General features: G+C 60.0%; 1 protein-coding gene across 1 annotated transcript in view; it reads left to right on the top strand.

Moving 5' to 3' along the window:
- Positions 1 to 404: 404 nt before the first annotated feature.
- Positions 405 to 22,725, top strand: part of TAFA5 (TAFA chemokine like family member 5) — a 191,625-nt gene continuing 169,304 nt past the window's right edge. Inside the window, exon 1 of the mRNA XM_057742878.1 lies at positions 405 to 570. Within this exon, the coding sequence (XP_057598861.1) occupies positions 459 to 570 (112 nt within the window). The 5' untranslated portion in view covers positions 405 to 458. The remainder of the gene's footprint in view (positions 571 to 22,725) is intronic.

Raw genomic sequence — 22,725 nt, 5'->3', positions numbered from 1 at the left:
CGTCCACAAACTTCACGCCGGCCGGCCCGTCCTCCCTGCGCGGGGCCCAGGCCGCGGGCGCGCCGGGCCGTCTCTGTCGCCATCCAGAGGCGCGGCTCGGGCGCTTCGTCCCCTCCGCCGCCGGCCTCCCCCGCCAGCCCCTGGGCCCCCGCGGCGCCGGGCACGCGCGTCGGGCGCGCCCCTCGCCTCTCTGGGCGGCGCGCGGAGCCGGGGCGCGCAGCGACGCCCAGAGCGGCAGGGCCGGCGTCCCCGGGCTCGGCGGGCGCGGGCGCGGGCGCGGGCGCGGCGCGGGGCGGGCCGTGCGGGGCGCAGCGGGCCGGAGCCCGGGCGCGGCGGCGGCGGCGGCGGCGGCGGAGGATGGCGCGCGCGGGGCCCGCACGTGGAGGCCGGCGCGGGGGCGCGGGCAGGGCTGGCCGCTGAGACGCGCTGCTGCCCCCCGCGCGGGCGCCGCGGCTTCAATGGCGCCATCGCCCAGGACCAGCAGCCGGCAAGATGCGACCGCCCTGCCCAGCATGTCCTCAACTTTTTGGGCGTTCATGATCCTGGCCGGCCTGCTCATCGCCTACTGCAGTGAGTACCGCGCGGCGCGGGCCCCGCCCGGCCCTCCGGCCCCGGCCCGGGTCCCCGGGCCCCCGGTCCCCCGATCCCGGGCCGCCCGGAGTCCGCGCGGAGTTGCCAGCTCGGGGCGCGCCGCCCCCCGGGTCCCCGCCGGTCCTGCGCCGGCCCGGGAAGGCGAGCGCCCGGCACTTCGGAGGCCGGCGCCCGCGCTGAGCCTCCCTCCCGCGACTGCGGGGCAGGGCCCGGGCGCCAGGCCCCGGGTGGCGCGGCGATGCCCGCGGCTGCCCGGCGGGCCGCCGCCTCTCCCGGCCCCAGGCCCGCGAGCCGAGCCGAGCCGAGCCGCGCCGAGCCGGCGGCTTCCCGGCCCAGCCGCGCGGGCGGGCGGCGCTGCCGGGGCTGCGGGCGGAGCGCCCTGCCCCGAGCCTTGGGCTGGCGACGGTCCCGCGGGGGACGTGGGGGGACGCGGCGGCCGGGTCCGGAGCGGGGCGCCCGAGGCAGGAGCGCGGCTCCGGCTGGCACGCGCGGCCGCAGCCTCTTGGCTCCCCGGGAAGCAGGCTCGCGGGCGCTTCCGAGAAAAGCGGAGAAGTGCGGGCTGGGGTGCCCGGGGAGGGCCCGCCGCTGCCGCCGGCATGTCGCGGGTGGCGTCCGGGGGCCCGAGCCCGTGAACCGGCGGGTCTGGCGCGGGGCCGCGGGCTCGGGGCTGGGGCGGCACGGGCTGGGGGTCTGCCCGGGTGCCTCGGGGTGGGCCGTGCCCGGGATGCGGGCTGGGGGAATGGGGGGGGGGGGTGGCCGGACGCCGGGCGCAGCCCAGGGACCGGGGCGGGGGTGAGTGGTCCGTGCTCCGGACCCGGGTTCACGGCTGGCTGCGGTGGGTGGAGAGTCGTCCGCGTCCCGCGCACAGGCTCCGGGCCGGGCCGGCGCGGGCTGCTGGGCTCCCCGCCGACCGCCGGGCACAGGGTCCGGGCCCCTTCCCACCCCGGCGGGAGCAAAGCACGGGCGCTGAGTAACACCTGTCATGGAGAATTGCCACGGGCGCGGGAGGCGGTGGAAAAATATGGATTCTTTACGAAAAAGAGAGAGGGAGAGAAAGAGGGAGAGGGAGAGAGGGAGAGAGAGACCGGCGCCGGCACCCCCTCGCCGCCCTCGGCCTCCCAGCTCCCAGCCTGAGCCTTCGCAGCCTCCAAAATGGGACCGCAGCGGGCCTTGGAGACGCGGGGCGCGCGCGGTCGCCGAGTCGTGGGACAGCCCAGCCCGCCCGCCAGTCGCCGGGGAACCCGGTTCTCGGAGCAGCAGTCGTGCTGCTGGCCTCGGCCGGTTGTGCGTTTCCCTACAGTTGCTGGCGACGTTGGGGCACCGCGTGGGGAGGGGTCTCGGAGCGAGGAGATTCCCTGAGGGGTCGCGAGCCTGGCTGCCCAGGCTGGCACTGCCAGCCCGGCTGCACCCTGCGAGCCCCTCTGAATGCGTCCCTGGGCTGGCTGCCTGGAGGGGGGGTCTGGGGGTTTGAGCGAGGTCTGTGCCGTCTCCCCAGCTCCCCGCGAGGTGCTGGGGCAGCGTTCCCAGGGTTCCAGAGCACGGCCCCCTAGGTGGCTTCCTTGGCCACTGGGAAAAGGTTACAGGCAGGTAAACTCGGGGCAGCACGGGAGGGGGAGGGGCTCATCCAGCAGTGCTTGGGGGGGGGATTGTTGTCCCTCGAGTGTCCCCCCCCCACCGCTGCTGCCCCTCGCGGCTCTGGGGACAACATCCTTGGTGCCAAGGCGAGAACCCGGCAACCACAGGCTGGCTGGGGAGGCAGCCCTCCAGGTGCGGAAAAGAGCAAGTGCTAATTGTGGTTAAGTACATGACACCTCCGCCCTGGGCTTCAGCACGCCCCACCCCAGGTGCACCAGCCAGGCCTTCCTTTCTCACCTTCTGTGTGCAGCCTCTGCTCCAGCCACCCCCCCACCCAACCCCAGCACCTGCTGAACCTGAAGGGGGACCCGCCCTGGTTGGTGGGAGCACCTCTGCGGGAATGCTGCCTGCTCCCGGTGGGGGTCAGAGCGCAGTACCCCGGCCTGGCCTGCCCGCTGCTCAGACACTCGGTGGAACCTGAGATCCCATCGGACACGCGGGCTGCCTTTCGGAGGCCTCCCCGGCATTCTGGAAACAGCTCTTCCAGCAGAATGAGGACATTTGGTAAAAAAACGTGTTACCCAGACTGGCAGAAATCATTAATAGCAGGCGCTTGGGTTACCACGTTTTATGGTCGTCTCCATGCCCACGGGATGGAATAATTGACAATAAGATAACGTTTTTGGACACACCCCACTACACCAGAAAGGCACTTGGAGAGATGAAAACGTTGCGCTAAAGTACAAAGTAGACATATGCACTTGGAGAAATGAAAACGTGGCACTAAAATACGAAATAGACATAACAGTACTTGATAGCTCGGAACATCCGTGCTAGAGAAAGAACTTCTTTTTTTTAGTTGATAAAGCAAATAAAATGCAAATGGAACAGTTCCCATGATTTCATTCTCTTTTCCAGTAGATCTGGGATGAAGAAGGATGGTTTAGTATCCATGTTTGTAAATTGCTTTGTGTTATCAGTCAGGCTTTTTGTCACCCGAAATGTTTTTGTGCAGATCTGTGTGTCTCATTAGTTAAGGAGACTGATAAACGTCATACAGGACGCAGTTATCCTGCCTGTCAGATCTGCTTTTCTCTGCGGCACAAAAGGTGTTCACTTCCTGGCGCTGCCAGAAGAAAACCGGAATATTTCTTGGCCTGGTTTTCCGTGAGGGGTGTTCTGCTCTGGCCGGTGAAAGCCCTCCCTTCTTTGCAGGCTGCTGAGATTCCTGTCTAAGGAGATGGGCTCCACCCTCTGGCTGGAGAAAGACCTGCAGGCCACCAATTAGGTTAGTTGCTATAGTGACACAGCCTAGTCATTTTCTCCTATTGGGGAAGAATTGCCAAGAGAAGCAGAAAGAGGAGGGGGGCCCTCGATGGCTTTCTGTAGAGTTGCATCCTCTATCTCTGGGTACGTGCCCGTTACAGCAGGGATGGACGCCTGGGAAAGACTCAGTCTTGGGGGGGTGATGAGCTTGGATGAGAAAATTGAAACTCTTCTTCCTTCTGGTCTGGGGAAACCTCTGTCCTCGTGGCTTGGAAAATGCTGATTTAGATTGCCTTCTCCTTAGCGTGTCTGGAGCGGAGAGGTCTGCCTGGACCTGGTTCTTGGATGGAGTGGAACAGCTCTGGCGAAACCAGAGCGGTTGGCGTGTGTGCCATGTTCGTCCCCAAGAGCCCGAAGATGCGGTCTCTCGTGCCGGCTTACGACATGTTGGCTGTGATCACAGCGGGGGGTGCGGAGGGGAGGATGAGCCAGTGGCTGCCTCAGGACCCTAAAGCCTGCCTTGACACCCGAGTGCAGTATTGACTTCGCAGGTGGAGAAGGCTGTGCTTGCACGTAGATTCACGTCCCCCATGTGGACAGGCTTGGTGGACAGCCCTTCCTGGCATTTAAACAGCAGGCGGAAGGTCTGTCTTTTAAAGTACCAGGCAGCAGGGTGGGAAAGGCAATGTGACTCTGTGTTTGATTTTTATTTCCCAAATAAATCTCATCAAGATTGAATTGTAGCTTTACGTTAAATCTCATGTCATAGTCCTCATGCAACTACGAGAAGAAATTACAAACAACTTCTGAATTGTTTTTAATCCATTAGAATACTAACCAAGCGTAGGCTCTCTGATGCTGCATTTTCTTTACAAATGCAATTTATTGCATATTTAGGAGAGATTAGAATATGCCACTTTTCCTGCTGTTCAAATTTTATTTCTGGGATTTTCCAGGAGGTAAAATTGAAAATACTGGAAACTTAATGAAGTGATGCCTTCAGAAGTTTATTTCTCATCTATTTTTTTTCTCCTACTGTGTATTTTATTTGATGGATTTCCGGCAGGAGAAGATGTGCTCTGCGTTTCTTTCAGCTACGCAACGATAGGTTACCTGTTTGCAGGATTTGTGTTCGTGGAACTCCATGCCCAAGGATCGGCGAGGTGGGGGAGGTTTTGGCCTTGGAGGCCAGCCAGGCGGAGTGCTGTCTCCCTTCCCCCCAGACACCTCCAGGAGGGGCCACACCCTCCAGGACCCCCCTGGCGTCTCACGCCTCGCAGCGAGGCCACAGGACAGCGCATCCAAAAAGGGGGCTGCGTGCCGCCGCTCCGCTGGCTGGGTCTTCGGCACCAGGCATCCGGGCTGAATTCCGCCTTGGAATTCTTTACTCAGGACCTGCCACGCGACATCCCCGCAATGAAATATGGAGATCAACTTTTGTGGCGCGAAGTATTTTCAGGTGACTTTTATGGGCGTAATTATGGGAAAATGTGATGATAATGTGGCACTAGAAAAGGGAAGAAAAGCAAAACATTAAAATCCCCATTTCTTTATATAGCTTTGCAGCTGCGCTGATTTAGAAGGGCTCATTTTTGCATTAAAACGTGGTGCTCCGGAGTTAATGACCTCTACAGAATGCCACCTGTCACCCAGAGCCGTGGGTGCAGGCCGAGTGTGGGGGAGGAGACTGCTTGATCAGGAGGACGGGGGCGGGGCAGGGCTCCTGCAGGAGACGGACTGGGTGCCGGTCGCAGAGGGGGCTGCCGCTGCATCTGCTGGGGTTTATTTGTTTGGAGAATCGTCGCTGGCTGTCCTCCCAGGGGCCTGGGCTGGCGCGCAGGGCTGAGAGTGCCCGGCGGTGTCCCTCTCTACTTGCAGCCTTGCATGCCATCCATGGACCCCTGAGCCGAGCTTGGGCTGCCCCGGGGCTCCCGGGGCTCCCGCGGCTTCTGGGAAGTGTCCAGCAATGGTCCGCTCCTCCCTCCGTGCCTCCCTCCGCACGGCTTCCAGATCTGGGCCCTGGAGGGGTGCTAACCGAAGCTCCCAGCAGGCAGCACAAGCTGTCTTGATGACTGGGCTTTCCAGAAATGGCCCGGCAGCTGGCAACGGATCCGGGCAAGCAGCCCCATCCCTCCTTCACCCTGCGAACGTGGCGGAGGGCTCCCGCAGGCTGTGTAACGTTTACGTATTTATTCCAGTGGCTGGCAGGAGTCGCGTGTGGAATCACTTTTGTCTCCAACTAGGCCGGCGGGACTCCTCCGGCATCCCCTGGTCCTTGTGGTTCTTGGGAGGCCCAGCTCCAACTTCCCGTGCCCGCGGCATCCTTGGGAAGGGCGGGCCTGGGCCTGGTGGGACAGCGGCCCCTTGGTGAGCTGTCCTCGGGGGAGGCCCCGCTTATCTCCCGGTCCTGGGTCCTGGTGTGTCACCTGCTGGGGGTCAGCCTCTCCCGTGGAGGGGCTGGCCTCTGTGGGACCCCAGCTGGGGACCCGGCTCTCCTTCCAAGTGTGTGGAAGGAGGCAGGAGCCGTGAGAGCCAGGCCCGGCGTCTGCGCCTCGGCTGGTTCGTGTAATGAGGAATTAGGAAGGGTGGGGACACAGAGATGGCGAGATCGTGGCCTCCTGGGCTTGCATCCCAGTGGGGGGCTGGACGGACGGTGCAAAGCAGAGGATGTAGAGGAGGGGGCACCCAGCGGGGCCGGCACCCTGTTCTGCGGGGGGCCTGGCCTGACCTCTCGCAGGTCACCGCCTGCCCAGGATCTGGCCCCGAATCCCCTTCCATCCCTGGAGGCTCCTTGTGCCCTGTCCAGCCCTCCCCAGGGCCTCTGCGTTGCAGTGCGGCCTCCGGCTCTGCCCCTGTGCCCAGCCTCCTGTGAGCGCTTCTCCAAACACACTTAGCCATCCTCCAGGTCTGCCTTCACCACCGTCACCGAGTCCCTCCTGCACAGGCCGGCCTTGTCCTCGGTGGCCCCTCTGCCTCCAGGCTGGCGGCCAGGAGGTCCCCACAGTGGCTCCCCTTGGAGCGGAGGCGGCACCCGTCCTCCCCGCCCCATCTCGCCACCTCCCCGCTCACGTCACTCAGGGGCTCACAAAGCCGCTCTTTCCTGCCCGGGTGGCCCTCTCCGTCCCCCTGTGCTGGCCTGGCAGAGTCCAGCCCGCGGCCGGCACCCAGGGCTCCCTTCGTGGTGGCATATGTGCGCTTCTCTCCTGCACCCCCAGGCCTGTCCTACTCACTGCCATATCCCACTGCCCGCCGGGACCCCTCGCTCCGAAACTCCCCGCGGTGCTGCTGAGTGCAGGGAGGGAACCAGAGCTGGACTGGTCTTCAGGACAGGCCCTGACCCCAGTGTTCGAGAACACCTCCTCCGGGAAGCCTCCCCTGAATGTACTGCCTCCTTCACCTCCCCAGTGCTCTCCGTGTTCCCCTGGCGCTGGCTGTCAAGGCTCTGGGCGCCCAGGCATGGCTTACTGCCCCCGGGGCATCGACTGCCCTGTTCTCTGAGCAAACACTCACTGATCCCGGCACCCTGGGCAGTGAGCTGTGACCAGGCCGGGGCTGAAGGTCGGGGGTGGGGCCTGAGGACTAGAGGAGGGGCTGAGGGCCTGGGCAGGGCCAAGGGACTGGGGGTGGGGCTGGAGAGATGTATTCTGAAAGAGGAAGGCTTTGTTGGATTCCGGGGGTCACGTCTGGCTCTAACACTGATTAAAAAGGAGGAGAGAGAAAAACACCTCAATGAAATGTTCACTATGTTTCAAGTGTCCCTGGTAGGCTTTCCCACAGCCGGAGCTGAAAGCTCTGCAGGCCCTCCCGTCAGCCTCAGCTCCTTTCCTGGGCTCCTGCTTTGAACCTTCATCCTTGTTTTCCTTGGACGCTTACGTTCTCCTCCATCGCTCTGTTGGGGCTTCTCCCCTCAGCGCTGTGGACGTTTGGACCGGGCTGCTGTGCGGGGTGGGCTGTCCTCACGGTGGGGTGTGGGGCGGCATCCTGGCCCCCACCCACTCGGTGCCGGCGGCCCCCACCCCCGGGGTGACAGCCAGGCCCTTGCTGTGAGTCCCCCGGCGGGCGGCATCCCCCCAGCCCTGGGACGCCTGCTTCAGTTACTGGCTCCGCAGGGCACAGGCTTGCTCTGGTGTTTCCCGCTTTGTTGAACCAGGACCCTGGTCCTGGGGTCGGTGTGACAACCCCACGGCCGTGTCTGTGGCTGATCCCGCAGCTGCGTCTCCCCAGTGGTGCCCAGATGGGCCGGGCCGTGGGGAAGGCTGTCTGCGGGGAGGGGACGGGACGGTGTCTCCAGAGCGCGGGACGGGCCTTAGGGCTGGCAGGCTGCTTCCAGCCTCTTCTCCGCGTCCTAATTTCTCCACGTCTCGCGTGTGGCTCTCTTGCCGACGGCGACAGAGCCACGTAGAGGGATCCGCCGTTCCCACCCACCACCCGGCTCCCCTCCCTGTGCCGCCCGCTTCCGCTGCCCCGTCCCTTCGTGCCGTGTCCCTGTGTTTGTGCATGCACGTGTGCACACACCACAGACACGCATCCCTTCTGATCTGCGTGTGGCCGGGATGGCGCGAACGATCTTGCCGGGCCCAGACGTCGCGAGGGTCGGGAGGAAGTGAGTCTCGTACTTTGCAGGGATCCGACCCGCGATCCCAGGACCAGCTCCCAGTGACAGAGGACAGCGCAGGCTCACCGGGCCCTGGGCCCACCTCGCGCTGCAGCTCCAGGTTAGGTCGATGGTTGTTTGCTTCCTGCTTCAGCTCCATGGGCTGAGGGACCTGCGCATTTTCTCTGTAGTTCACGCAACGAAGTTGCAGCATCGCTGGACAGACGCCTTGAGTGTGCTTGCAAAGAGGGGGCAGGTCACTTGGGCCACTGTGTGCCCAGTGGGCTGGGCCTGATGGCCAGCTGTCCCTGAGCACAGGGAGTGTGTGGCCTTGTCCTCAGGGCGCGGGGCAGAGCAGAGACCGTGGAAGGTTTGCAGCTGTGCCCACGTCTGCCCTGGCCAAGCTGGGAAGCAAACCGTGTCAGAACCCTCCCTGGCACCAAGCAGGCCTGTGAGGATGTCTGGTTGAGGAGTGAGTCCCTGGGATCTGGCTGGCAGTGAACTTGGGATCCCGTGGTCCCTCCCCTGGCTGACACCCTCCCACATCCCAGAGCCCACCTGCCACAGTCACCTCGGGGCGCCCACAGCAGACAGGACTGGGGGATGCCAGCAGGGGGGCCTGGGCCTAGCGGTTCTGTCCACGGGGAGGCTGTTGCCAGTGCGTGTGCTGGCCGCTCTGGCAGGAGTGAGGGTGGAGGGGACCTGGGGCTCCTGCTTGGGGTCTGGGCAGGGGAACCGCCTGGAAGGTCCACCCTCACCCTCCCAGCCCACTGGCTTCCTAAGGCCCCTTCTTTTGGTGACACACTGACCGCTGCCCCCACACCCAGGGCTTCCCCGGCTCCAGACCCACCGGGCACCTGGCCCTGCCTCCCCGGGCAGGCCCTCGGCCACACCTCGTCCTTGTACCCGCCCTCCGGACATTCAGCGTGACCGTGAATGCTGTTGAAATAGTCACAGACGTAGAAGACAAACTCTGGTCACCGAGGGGGTGAGGAGGGCAGCGGTAAATTGGGAGACTGGGACTGACACACACACACCATGTACATAAGATAGGTAATCAGGGCTTCCCTGGGGGCGTGGTGGTTAGGAATCCGCCTGCCAGTGCAGGGGACGCGGGGTCGAGCCCTGCTCCGGGAAGATCCCACATGCCGCGGAGCAACTAAGCCCGTGCGCCACAACTACTGAGCCTGTGCTCTGGAGCCCGCAAGTCACAACTGCTGAGCCCGCGTGCTGCAGCTACTGAAGCCCACACGCCTAGAACCCGTGCTCCGCAACAAGAGAGGCCACAGCACTGAGAAGCCCACGCACTGCAACAAAGAGTAGCCCCCGCTTGCTGCAATTAGAGAAAGTCTGTGTGCAGCAACGAAGACCCAAAACAGCCAATAAAATAAATAAATAAATAAATAAATAAATGTATTAAAGAAAATGAAATAGTTTAAAAATAAATAAGTGAATAAAATAATCAACAAGGACCCTATACAGTGTACAGCACAGGGAACTCTGCTCAATACTCTGTAATGACCTTTCTGGGAAAAGAATCTAAAAAGCAGTGGATGTATGTATACGTGTAACTGATGCACTTTGCTGTACAGCAGAAACTAACACAACATTGTAAATCAATTACACTCAATAAAAATTAATAATAAAAAAAGACCATGCTGTCCCACCCCGGCTGCCTGGAGCCCCCAGCCCCCGCCTGGTTTGCTCTGCCTCCTTCCTGGGGCCCCCTCCCCACCCCTGCAGGACAGGCTGATGTTCTGGGTGGGGAGTTGCTATGGAGGAAACGCACGGATTGATCCGAGGGATCTCCTCTCCCGGTCACGGGGCCCAGGGCCTGCACGCGTGGCCCACCCGTGGGCAACCTCAGGCCTGTTCACCCGTGCTGGGATCCTGCGCCCTGGATACAGGATGCGGCAGCTGAACGTGTCAGGGGATGCTCTGGCCGCCTGAACGCCGCTCTGGTCCAGGCTCATCTCTCCAGGGAAGGGGGTGCCTGGGGTGCCCAGGGCGGGGTGGGGCAGGTGAGGAGGGGCCGGGAGACAGCTGCTCCTCAGGAGCTGAACTCTGCCGCCCTCACTGTTCTGGCTCCGGCGCGTCCTCCCAGGGTCCCAGGGCTGTGGCTGGAGAGAGGTGGCTACACCTCACAGGTGTAGGTAAACGCTCGCTGCGCGGAGGAGGCGCTCTGCTGCCCCGGGCCTCGCAGGCCCTGGGGATTCTAGCAGGGCGGCCAGCAGAGCCTGATGGGCCCAGAGCCCGCACACCGTGAGGGGTGTCCCCAGGTGGGGCAGCGCCGTGGGCCTGGATGGGGACAGAGCCGGGGAGCCTGGGAGGGCCTCCTTTCTCCCCCGGCGGGCCCCGGTGTGAGCCGGAGGAGGGCTGGGTGGGGGGCCGTGCAGCCCCTTTCCTCACAGCCCCTCTCTGTGCCCCTGGGTCTGAGGCTGCCGACTCACCGCGGCCCCTCGCTGCCGTGGTCACGGTCGCGCTGTGTCCGTGGCGTGGGCGTCTCCAGGGCAGGGCCCCCAGCACAGCACCCCTGGCTTACCGACGGCTCCGGAATGGTTTTCCAAGAGAGCAGACAGAGTGCCGTCCCTGCAGCGATGGCGGGGGTAGCCAGGGCCCTGAACTTTTCAGGACGCCCCCTCCCCCAGGGTGGTCCCAACTGCCTTGTCTTGGTGTCTCGAATGCCCCACAAGAGGGGCTGTTGATAACAGCCGGTGGGCTCTCCCTGCGTCCTTGTTGACCGCCTGTGATGGGCCGCCTTCTCCTAAGCCAGTGGTCCCCGCCTTTCTGGCACCCAGGACCGGTGTTGTGGAAGCTGACTTTTACACAGACGGCCGGGAGGGGTCGGGGATGGCTCAGGTGGTAACGCGAGCGGTGGGAGCCCTGGGGGGCTGCGGGGCGCGGTGGGGCGTGGCCGATGAAGGCCGCTCACCTCCTGCTGTGCGTCCCGCGTCCTAATGGGCCTTGGACCCGTGGTGGGCGGCCCCTGTCCTAAGCTCTACGTGGAGGGTTTCAGCTGGTATTTAGGAAAGTCAGCACCAGCATTATGAATGTCTCCGAGTTACTTACCTGTTACTAAATCCCCTGATGACGAGGTGGCAGAGGAGTCTTCCTGGCTGGTTGATCTCACCGTGAGCAAGCTGGCTGGAGCCGGGCTGAGCCCGTGGCCTCCTGCTGTCAGGCACCTGGCGACACTGGGGGGCAGGGCGTGGCTGGCTTCCCACCACCTGCCTCACACCTGGTTTTACGGAGCTTGATGAAGGTGGTTTCACAACACACCCGGGACCTGAAGCCTTGCGGCCCAGAGGGGGCCCAGGCGGCTCTCTGCAGGGCTCTCCTCTCCTGATGCTGCACAGGTAGGATGCTGAGGCCCCCACGCCGCCCTAAATGCCGCTGGATGCAGGTGAGCGGCCTCTCTCGGGCTCTGTTTCTAGATTATTTTTCTCTATAGCCGTTCCATCACCTGACAGCACTTCGCCTGGATGTAGCTAAATGCCATTCATGGGTTGATAGGACGCGTGCTCACTAATTGATGCTAATTTATGGTCCTTGCGGCTGCGCTGCGGTGGCTGAAGGAGGCCAGCCACGGAGCCACGCTGGGTCTTCCATGCCTTTCCCTGCCCCCGTCGTGTCTCTTTTCTTCCACGGCTCACGTGGAGTGAGCGGTGTGGGGAGCCAGAGGCTGGCCTCTGAGCTGCGTGTCGGAGGCCCCGTCACATCCACATTCACAAGCTAGAGGCAGGAGGTGTCCGCTCCCTGAGTGTGAGCGAGCGGGGCGTCTCGGGAGAGGGTCGCCTTGAGCGGCTGCGGGTGGCACGCCGCTCCCTGGGTTCTGGACACACGTGTCCGTGTCGGGCCCGCTGTGCTGAGCCACCGCGTCGTGACCCCAGAGGCCTCTGCCCGGCGTCCTGGTCGGCCCAGACCACATGTGCTCCACACATTAAAAATTCTCGGGACACAGACCTGAGAGCCCTGCAGTGAGATGTGAGCTCTCAGGCTGAGAAAACAGCAGAACTTCTCACCATCAGCACCTGGGACATTGGACGTGGGCACCCAGGGCTTCTGAAACCTTCCCTCAGGCTTAGGCTTCGTGAGACACAGGCCACTGTCATGTGGAAACCCACGTGCCTCTTTACAAGGACTTCGGTTTAATCGAAATGAGTGTTCCGTGGTCAACAGAAATGTGTTTTCTGAATGTGGTCAGTGTTTGGTCTGTTTTAGCTCTGTCTTCATCTTAAGGTTGCAGGATGAAAAGGGAACAGATTTTAATGGCAGGAGCAGCAGAGGCCCACGCGGTACAGCCGGGTAGCCGCCGGCCGCCTCCAGCTCTGAAGCCCAGTGCGTGGGGAGGATGCCGGAGGCTTCATCAGATACTGTCGTCATGGAGATTTTGCAAGATGCTCCAGTCACTCTCACCGTCTCAGGTGGTCAGGAGGTTTCTGTCTGTTAGACCCTGGGAAGTGGGCAGGACACTCAGAGGCCTCTGTCCACTCAACACGTCAACCCCACCCACTGTGACCTGCAGGGTGCGGGGCGGTGAGCTTGCCGGAGGGGCCAGGGCCCTCGGGTAAGAGGCTTCCTGCATTCTACAAGCCGGGCCCAGCACCTTCCTTCTGGTGTCACACCGGACCTGGGTTTGCACCCTCAAACCCGGTATCTGCTTTGCTCCCCCTCTATTCTCGGGGCCAGTGACGGGGCGGGACATTTCCGAGCAACAGAGGAGCCAGATTCAGCGCCATGGAGCAGATGTGGCACAGACTGCAGTGTCCCGAGGGGGGAGTCTGTGGGGCCTGGAAAGTTCCCTGGGGCGGGCCAGGCCCCCTGTGACCGTGGACGCTCTGCACAGCCTCGTCCGCTGCCAGGGCCGAGGGGCCGCAGCTCTGGCTGTGGGTGACCAGAGCCTTCGCAGCTCACATTCCCATCAGGGCGGCTGCAGCCTCAGCACGTCCTCTCCTGGGACTCAGGTGGACGCTGTGTGGGAGGGTCAGGGGCCGGCCGGGCCCTGCAGGGCTTCGTGGCCTTGACTCAGCACCCTCGGGGCCGGCGTTGGCGGAGCGTGGCACGTGTGAGAGGCCTAGCCATGTTCTGTGACCTGTGCTTACCTGCAAGGTGGGGGCATCTCCATTCACAGGAGCAGACGGGAGCTCCCCCAGAAGTGGGGGGGGTGGTCCTACGAGCTGCGTGCCACGTGGGCCCTGCGTTTACCCTGGGCTGTGAGCCCCTCTGGGGCAGGACCTGGGCATCCGTCGTCAGCTTGTCCCCGTCGTCATCGGCTGGGCCAGGGCCTGCAGAGAGCAGGTGCTGCAGACAAGTTAGCCCAGGCTGACGGCCGCTGTCGGCCGTTTACACGTGTGTGTGAATGAGGCTCTGATGCTGGCTTGGCCGACGGGGTCGGGAGGACATGGGGTGTCCCACCTGGTTCAACCCTGACTTGGGAGACTAGCTCAGCAGGCGTTTTTACCTGCGTGGCGGAAGGGACTTTAGCACCTTTCTAATCCACTGCAGTTCCAAGAGGAGACCAGTGGTCCAGGCTCCGGGGTCCCTGTGGCTAATACCCTGTCTTCCGGCCCAGCTGTAACCCCGGCAAAGGCCTACGTTGCCCCAGAAGGCACCTGGGGCACCTCTGGGGCACCTCTCGCTCCTGCTCCACTCAGGCCCCCATGTCGGTCTGAAATCCTGCCTCCAGGAGCAGCTCCGGGGTCCTGATTAAAGCCCCCTTATTCCCCAGCCCTGGCAGACTCCCACCTCTCGGGGCTTTGGTGACCAAGGCTGCTGGATCTGCTGCCCAGAGGGACACGTGCTGTCACCTGAGGGCTCGCGATGCTTGTCCACCGCACAGGGAGGCCTCCCTGTCCTTGGAGAGGCAGGCGCTGGCCCTGCTCAGTTGCGGTCCTGGGGGCTGGATGTCCTGTGCCCACTTGCTCCTGGGTCTTCACAGCCACCCTCCCAGCTCCATGCTTGTCTTCTCTTCATCGTAGAGCAAAGGGAGGCTCAGGGAAGGCAGGGGACGCACCCAGGGTCCCTGGGGGTGGTGGCGACACAGCGCGACCTTCTTCTGGGGCTCCCAGCCTGGTCGCAAGGAGCTTGGGAGGCTCTGAAAGGAGGCCCGTGATGGGACTTGTGGCCAGCCTTGGGGGCTGCTGGGGGTGGTCCGGCCCTCATGCCAAGAGGGGCAGGTGGGACTTGGACTTGAGGGTCTGGACAAGTTGGGTGAGCCCACTGACGACATCCGTGCTGTTTCCAAGTTCAGTTCTGATCGCGAGGTTAAAAAACAGGGAGGAGGGAAGGAGGGGAGGGGGGAGAGGGAGGGGAGGGGAGGAGGAGGGGAAGGGGAGTGGAGGGGGAGGGGAAGGGGAGGCAAGGAAGTACGGTCCCAGGTGGGGCTCCTGGAACCTGGGGGCCACTGCAGGGGTCCCTCCAGCTGGCAGGTGGGGACACTTTGGGTGCTTGGGTGCCCTTCATACCCCACCCCACCCGCGCCTCCTTGTGAGCGCTCTGGGCAGGGTGGTCTCAGGCCCCGTCCCCCACGGGGGGTGTGTCTGCCTGCAGGTGGGGCACACGTTGTTTGCCTTTGGGATCGAAGCAGTTGTCTCCAGAAACGCCCAGCGCTCGGGAATCCACACAGGAGCCTGGAGCCCTCCCAGAGAGCACGTTTCTTGAGCCACTGCCGGGTGCCAGGCACTTTTCATACTTTGTGACTTGAGTCCCCCCAGTGGGAGATGGGGGCTATGATTCTCTTTTTATAGAAGAAGAAACTGAGGCTCTCAGACGCCCACGGTGGCTCCCTGTCTTCCCCACGTGTGGCGGGGCTGGGGCTTGAACACGTCTGCTGGGCTCCTCAGCTCTGGATCTTGCCGCTAACCCTGTGAACGTCTCCTGCCCCTCACGGGTGTGACGTTCGGTGGTCACCACCTGGCTGACCAGGGCCATGCCATGCAGAGCCCTGCCACCAGCCTACGGTGATGTCTGTCTGGGGACCGAGGACGAGCGTCTGCCCACAGGCATCCTGGCAGCCTTGGCAGTTGGCACCGCACCTGCAGAAACGGCATCCTAAGCACACCCCCTGCAGACCATTGCCACTTGCTGTGGGTTGGGGTCCCTGAGACCACCGTCAGGTTCCGAAAAGCTGTGACCGTCACGAGGGTGGTTTGTTAGAGTGAAAAGACCCAGATTACATTGGCAAAAGGGACAGGTTCACGGAGACACGGTCTCCAGGAGAGAGAGAGCTCCAGGCCCCAGGGGTGGCACAGACGGCACTAGTTCCCCAGTGAGGACGCGTGACAGCCTGTGGAGTGTTGCCAAGCAGGGGTGCTCCCCGAGCCTTGGGGCCTGACATGGTTATCAGGGCTTACCTGGTGGGTAGACTCCAGTCCCCTAGATCCTAACTGGGAAGAAATAGAAAATTGAATCCGTAGTTTTAAAACTCGCAACAAACAAACTCCAGGACCAGATGGCTTCACAGGTAAATTCTACCAAACATTTAGAAAAGAGTTAACACCTATCTTTTTGAAGCTGTTCCAAAAAGTTGCAGGGGAAGGAACACTTTCCAAACTCATCCTAGGAGGCCGGCATCACCCTGATACCAAAACTAGACAAAAATACTACAAAAAAAAAAAAAAATTATAGGCCTATATCACTGATGAAAGATGCAAAAATCCTCAAAAAAATACTAGCAAACTGACTCCAACAATAACATAAAAGGAGCATACACCATGATCAAGTGGGATTTATTCCAGAGGTGCAAGGATTTTTCAATATACACAAATCAATGTGATACACCATATTCACAAAGTGAAGATTAAAAACCATGTGATCATCTCAATAGATGCAGGAAAGGCTTTTGACAATATTCAACATCCATTTATGATAAAAACTCTCCAGAAAGCAGGCATAGAGGGAAGCTACCTCAACATAATAAATGCCGTAAATGACAAACCCACAGCCAGAATCATGCTCAACAGTGAAAATCTGAAAGCATTTCCTCTGAGATGGGGAGCAAGACAAGGATGTCCACTCTCACCACTACTATTCAGCATAGTTATGGAAGTCCTTGCCACAGCAATCAGAGAAGAAAAAGAAATAAAAGGAATCCAAATTGGAAAAGAAGTAAAACTGTCACTGTTCACAGATGACATGATACTATACATAGAAAATCCTAAGGATGCCACCAGAAAACTACTAGAGCTCATCAATGCATTTGGTAAAGTTGCAGGATACAAAATTAATACACAAAAATCTGTTGCCTTTCTATACACTAACAATGAAGTACCAGAAAAAGAAATTAAGGAAGCAATCCCCTTTACCATTGCACCAAAAAGAATAAAATACCTAGGAATTAACCTACATAAGGAGGCAAAAGACCTGTGCTTGGAAAACTATAAGACACAGATGGAAGAAATCGAAGACGACACAAACAGATGGAGAGACATACCATGTTCCTGGACTGGAAGAATCAACGTTGTTAAGATGACCATACTACTCACGGCAACCTACAGCTTCAATGCATCCCTATCAAAATACCATTGTCAATTTTCACAGAACTAGAGAAGATAATTTTAAAATTTGTATGGAAGTGCAAAAGACCTTCAATAGCCAAACAATCTTTGAGAAAGAAGAACTGAGTTGTAGGAATCACCCTCCCTGACTTCACACTATACTACAAAGCTACAGGCATCAAAACAGTATGTTACTGGCACTAAAACATAAATCAGTGAAATGGGATAGAGAACCCCGAAATAAATCCATACGCTTATGGTCAATTAATCTATGACAAAGGAGGCAAGAATATACAGTGGAGAAAAGATAGTCTCTTCTGTAAGTGGTGCTGGGAGAACTGGACAGCTACTTGTAAAACAATGAAATTAGAGTACTACCTAACACCATATACAAAAATAAGCTCAAAAGGGATTAAAGACCTAAATGTAAGACTGGATACTGTAAAACTTCTAGAGGAAAGCACAAACAGGATACTCTTTGATATAAATCACAGCAATACTTTTTTTGGATCCATTTCCTAAAGTAAAGGAAATAAAAGCAAAAATAAACAAATACGACCTAATTAAACCTAAAAGCTGTGTACAGCAAAGGGAAACCATGGACAAAATGAAAAGGCAGCCTACTGAGTGGGAGAAAATATTTGCAAATGATATGACCAATAAGGGATTAACATCCAACATCTATAAACAGCTCCCACAAATCAACCCCAAAAAAACAAACAACCTGGTTAAAAAATGAGCAGAAAAACTACCCATTTCCTCCAGAGAGGAAATGCAGATGACCAACAGGCCCAGGAAAAGATGTTCAACATCTCTAATCATCAGGGAAACGCAAATCAGAGCAACAGTGGGGTACCACCTCACACCTGTCAGAATGACCGTCATCAAAAAAAACACAGGTGACACGTGTCAATGAGGGCATGGGGGAAAGGGAAGCCTCGTACACCCTTGGTGAGAAGGTAAAGTGGTGCAGCCACTGTGGAAAACAGTGTGGAGCTTTCTCAAAACACTAAAAGTAGAACTACCATATGACCCAGCAATCCCACTCCTGGGTGTGTAGCCGGAAAGAAAACAAAAGCACCAATTCAGAAACATACATGTACCCTAACACCAAGTGGGGAAAGCAGAGGGGGTTGGGGTGGGATGAACTGGGAGATTGGGATTGCCACATATACATTACTAATAAAAAAAAAATCAAATTGTACACTTTAAAACACACAAAAAACAAAACAAAAAAACCCCAAAAGATACATGTACCCTAATGTTCATAGCAGCACTGTTTCTAATTGCCAAGGTATGGAAGCATCTTAAGTGTCCATCAACAGATAAAGGGATAAAGAAGAGGTGGTACATATATACAGTGGAATACTACTCAGCCATAAAAAAGATTGAAATACTGCGCATGCAGGTACTATGTTAAGCGAAATGTCAGGCCAAGAAAGACAAATACTGTATGATATCACCTATATGTGGAACCTTAAAAATAGTAGAAACTACCGCAATGAGAAGCCTGCACACCACAACGAAGAGTAGCCCCCGCTCACCACAACTAGAGAAAGCCCGTGTGCAACAACGAAGACCCAACACGGCCAATTAAATAAATTAATTAATTAATTAAAAAAAATAGTAGAAACTAGTGAATATAGCAAAAAGAAGCAGAGTCACAGATACAGAGAGTAAACTATTGGGTACCAGAGGGGAGGGGGAAGGGTGAGGGCTCTACAGGGGTGGGGAGTGGGTGTGGGCACCAACTTGGGTGTAGGAGAGGCTCAAGGGTGTGGTGTACAACGCGGGGGACACAGCCAGTGTTTTGTAATCGCCGTAAGTGGAATGTGACCCTTAAAAATTGTGTAAACACAGGAAAGCCTCCCCAGTGCTCCGGGACCGTCCTCCCCGGACATGAGTGGAGGCGGGGCAGCCAGGTGTGTCCTGGCCAGCATGGGCACTGTGTCATCTGCTGTGGGGTGACACCCAGCACCTTTGGGGGTGACCAGGAGCCTAAAGTCCATGGCGCAGGGCTGGTCTGTGCTCTGCTGGGAGACGGAGCTGCCGTCTTGGGAGCCGGGGGCATCTGGGGGCGGCCGGGGCCACCCCGGAGGGGGCGAGCTGGTCAGCGTGTGGCCTCGGGGCTAGTGCTGTGTTTGGTGCTCCGCGGGGCCCCCTCACCCCTCTGGGTGCTTTTGTTTTCCGCCTGGTGGGGGCCTGCTGTTCTGGCCCACCCAGCCCGGGGGGCTCAGGCTTCTGGGAGGTGGGGGCGTTCTCCCTGCTGGTGCCTTCCGGGGTCCATCCCTCCTGGGTCCTTCCAGCCTCAAAAGGCCTGTCTTCCCCGAGAGAGGGTTGACAGAGCCCCAGCACCTTCCTGCTGGAAATCGCCCTCTGTCAGCAGCACCCAGGTCTGCAGAGAAGCTGTCCATCCGTTTTGATTTCACAAAACGCACGAGCAGAGGCCCAGTCACACCCCGAGCTGGCCTCCAGGGACGGTGAGGGCTCTGCCCTTCCAGCCCCTTTGCCGGGCCAGCCAGACCCCGCAGCTCTGAAGGGTCGCCCCCTGAGGCTGTCTGGTGCAGGCCTGTGTCGGGGTGTCCTGGGGTCCTTACAGGGCTGGCGGGACGGACCCCCTGTGCAGGTGCACCAGGCCCTGATTTGCTGGGGCGGCGGGGGGCAGCCTGCCCGTGACCGCCTCGTCCGCCAGAGCAGGCCGCCGCCGGGCCTCCCCCAGCGGGGCGGGCTCCCTCGCTCCTTAGATGCTGCACATGACTCGGGGCGGGAAGACGGGCATCTGCTGGGCGTCCCCAGGCTGCGGCTGGTGAGGGACGGGACAGACCCCCAGGGCGCAGCGTGGCGGGCGGGCAGCGAGGAGCCGGCCCAGGGATGGTGGCCGGGGACCCGCACGGCACAAGCGCCTGCATCTGTGTGGCCCAGGCGGCAAGGTGACCAGAGCCTCTCCCCCGTCGGCGCCCTCGCGCTGTCACGGCCGCACTCCAGCCAGGGAATAACCCCTTCTGCTCTGCGTCCGGAGACAGGTGGTGATTTTAAAGGGAGACTTTAACAAAAAAGTAAAGGAAAATAATCAGGTCTGAAATGAGGACAATACGAACACCTAGAGGGTTTGTAGACCGCGGGTGTGTGCGTGTGAGCGCGTGCGTGTGTGTGAACACGTGTGTGTGAACGCGAACACGTGTGTGTGAACCCGCACACGTGTTCCTTCTAACCTAACTCCTCTCAACGTGCTTTTCTTCCCTCGCGGTGGGTCGTTGCGGCCCAGCGCCTGCTCAGCATCCTTTTCTGACACAAGGACCAGAGGTTTCCTGAGGCCAGAGGTCAGCTTGGGGCCTCAGAGCAGAGCTCGGCCGAAGGAGGCCCAGACCCAGACCGGGGCTGACGGCAACCAAGTCCACGCTGGGGCTGCGCCCGGGCCCCTGGCCTTGGCCGGTGTCTGCACTCCCTGGCGCTGCCTCTCCCCCGGGCGCCCACGCGTGTCCTGGGCGTGGCGCCCTTTCGCCTTGCTGGGGACTCGCTGTGCGGACAGCCTCGTCTGTCCTCTGGCTTCCCACCTGGGGTTGCTGGGTCCAGGTGCCCTCGGTGTGGACAAGGGCTCGCGGCTGCAGGGAGGGGTGGGGCAGAGGGAAGACCCAGCCCTCCTTCCCGTCCCGTCACTTTTGTGAAGCTCGGGTCTGCCGTGGGAACGCGCCCCGCCGTGGACGTCCTCGTTGGCCTGAGGTTACGGCCGGCGTCAGGGTCTTTCCTGTGCCCTGGGCGTGGAATCCAGGGTGGGCCACTGCGTCGCTGCCTGTGTGCACAGGCTCCACACGGAATGAACACATGCTCCTCTGAAACTCCAAATTGCAAAGTTTTCATCTCGATTAGTGTAACAATAAGTTTGGGAAGGTGGCAGTCGGCATTGGAAAATTAAATGACACCTTCTTGGCATCTCACGTTGGTGAGAAGGCCAACTGATTATTTTTATATTACAATCCCCAGGCATTGTCAAATTGATTAATAAATTCGCTGAAAACCCGTTACCTCTTAATAAATTTAATTTGGGTGGCTGGGGATAACTTTCCTAGGACCTCTGAGTGTGGGCTTTCTGGGGGTCAGTGTTGCAAATGTGCACGGCGTGGCAGAGATCCATTGTCCCACCAGGAGCGTGCTGGAGTCAGGGGACAGTTCTGTCAGCTGCCTTTCCACGGACATGGCCCAGGGTCTCAAGGCCACATGGGGAGGGCCCTTTGGAGGGCCAGCCCCCTCACTTGTCAGCCAAGTGACTCATCCCAGCTGAGAGTCACTGGCGCAGGCAAAGGGAGCTCCTGCAATTGAGCAGAAAGCTTAGCTCTGAGCTTCCTGGCAGACAAGGCAAAAAGGGAAAACACACCAGGTGTAAGGCTCTCAGTGCCTACTAAGGACTCATCTCAGAAGGTTGAAATGACACCAGCAGGGCTTCACTCTGAGCTTCACTCTGGCTGTCATGACACTTGATCAGTCATCTTCGACCTCCAAAGTCAGACAAGGTAGGCACTGTCATTCCCATTTTTAGGGTGAAACCAGAGAGGCCCAAAGAGGACCTGCCACAGGCCTCCCATGTGGCAGGGTGGACGTGGCCCTGAGAGGGGGTGGGCCCTCCCTGGGTGGGGAGTGGTGGTGCAGAGCTGCTCTAGGTCAGTGAGTCCCCAACGTAGGGCCAGCAGCAGGGACCTTGTCGGGATGGACCTGCCAGACTACAGCTTCCTGTCCTGCAAAGGGGGGTTTTGGGGTGCTGGTCCTGCCTGAGCTCTGCCCGATGACCCCCTCCCCTGGTCATCTCCACCTGCCCTCGCTCCTCTGGCACCTTGGCCTTGGACCAGCTGACCTCAGCCACCACCCCCCCACCCCCAACCGCCGCCATCTCCGCAGGCACCAGGGCTCCACTGGCCTGTCGCCCGCTCTCCTGGGGTTGGTGCCCGCCCTTCCTGGGATGGCACTTGTCAAGGTCACCGGCGCGGTTGCAACCGCAAGGTCTTCTCAGGCCTCGTGGTGCAGGGGCCCTGCTCACGTAGCCCCTCCTCATCTCCTCCCCTCAGGCTGGTCCTGGCCTGTGTCCTGCCCGCCCCTTTCCTCTCGGGTGGTCTCTCTGTCACTGTTCAGGGAGCATTGCCCACCCCCCGCCAAGCACTGGCTTCCAGCCTGAGACACGGGAGACCTGAAGCCGGGCCCACCTGGGGCCTCCGGCATCCTGTGGGCAGGTGTCCATCCTCCAGGGGTCTGGCCGCAGAGACCCCTCCCTGCGCACGGGGACCCGGGCAGCCGTCCTGCTGCGCCCAGCCTCACACCCCGAGTCCACCTCTAGGCCTACCGCCCGCGCCCACCGCCGCATCCTCGGCAACCTTGGCCTTGACCCCCCACCAGCAGGTCGAGGAGGAAGGACGAGGTGAGACGCGGCCCCGGCAGCCAACGCGATCAGCCCGGCATGTTCCATCATTAACTCGGAGGCGCGCTACCCAAGGACTAATTAAACCAGATGGCGGTAAAACCCAAGCGGAGGCACAGAGACGTTTTTACATTTAAGTTGATCAGAATTAGGTGGAACGGCATATGCTGGTGGAGATTAGGAATTTTTTAAGTACATATGAACGGGTCTTCCGAACACCCTCCCTGGTGATCTCAGCACGGATCTCTCCTCTCGTACCACTTAACCTGCCGCTCCCGTTCTCCTGTCGCCGAACCTTTGGGCCACTCGGTTTGGGTGTAATTTAAGCCAGTGGAATAGTCTGTGCGGACGTCACTGCCGTGGGTGGCACGCGGGCTGAAGGGATGGACGCCGACCCCCAGCTCTCGTTGGGAGCCGGTGGGCCTTTCCCGGCTGGGCCCAGGGACCCCGCAGGGGACTGTCTCCATGGCGACGTGCTGACCGCTTGTCGCGCCTCGCTGAGCGCTCATGGTGTCCTGTTTTGTTGTGTTCCTGGCTGGGGGGCTTTGGGCTCAGGCCGTGCAGATGCCCAGCCACGGGTGGGGGGAGGCCGCCCCATGCTGGGGGGCTGGTACTTTCTGGGGGGATGGTGGCTGCAGCCCCAGCCAGGCCCCTGCTGGGCCACCCCCCGGGCAGGGTGCGTGGCCCCAAGCATTGTGCCCCGGTGCGCACGCGTGGTTGTGGGTGGGGGCCGTGGAGGCTCCCGGGAAGCCAGGGGACCTCCCTCCTGCTCTTTCAGGGGGAGCCTGGCTGCTCTGAAA

The sequence above is a fragment of the Hippopotamus amphibius genome, chromosome 7 (assembly GCF_030028045.1).
Source record: "Hippopotamus amphibius kiboko isolate mHipAmp2 chromosome 7, mHipAmp2.hap2, whole genome shotgun sequence".
Lineage (NCBI taxonomy): Eukaryota > Metazoa > Chordata > Mammalia > Artiodactyla > Hippopotamidae > Hippopotamus > Hippopotamus amphibius.
Note: the sequence above shows the minus strand (reverse complement) of the source record. Positions and strands in the feature narration are given on the sequence as shown.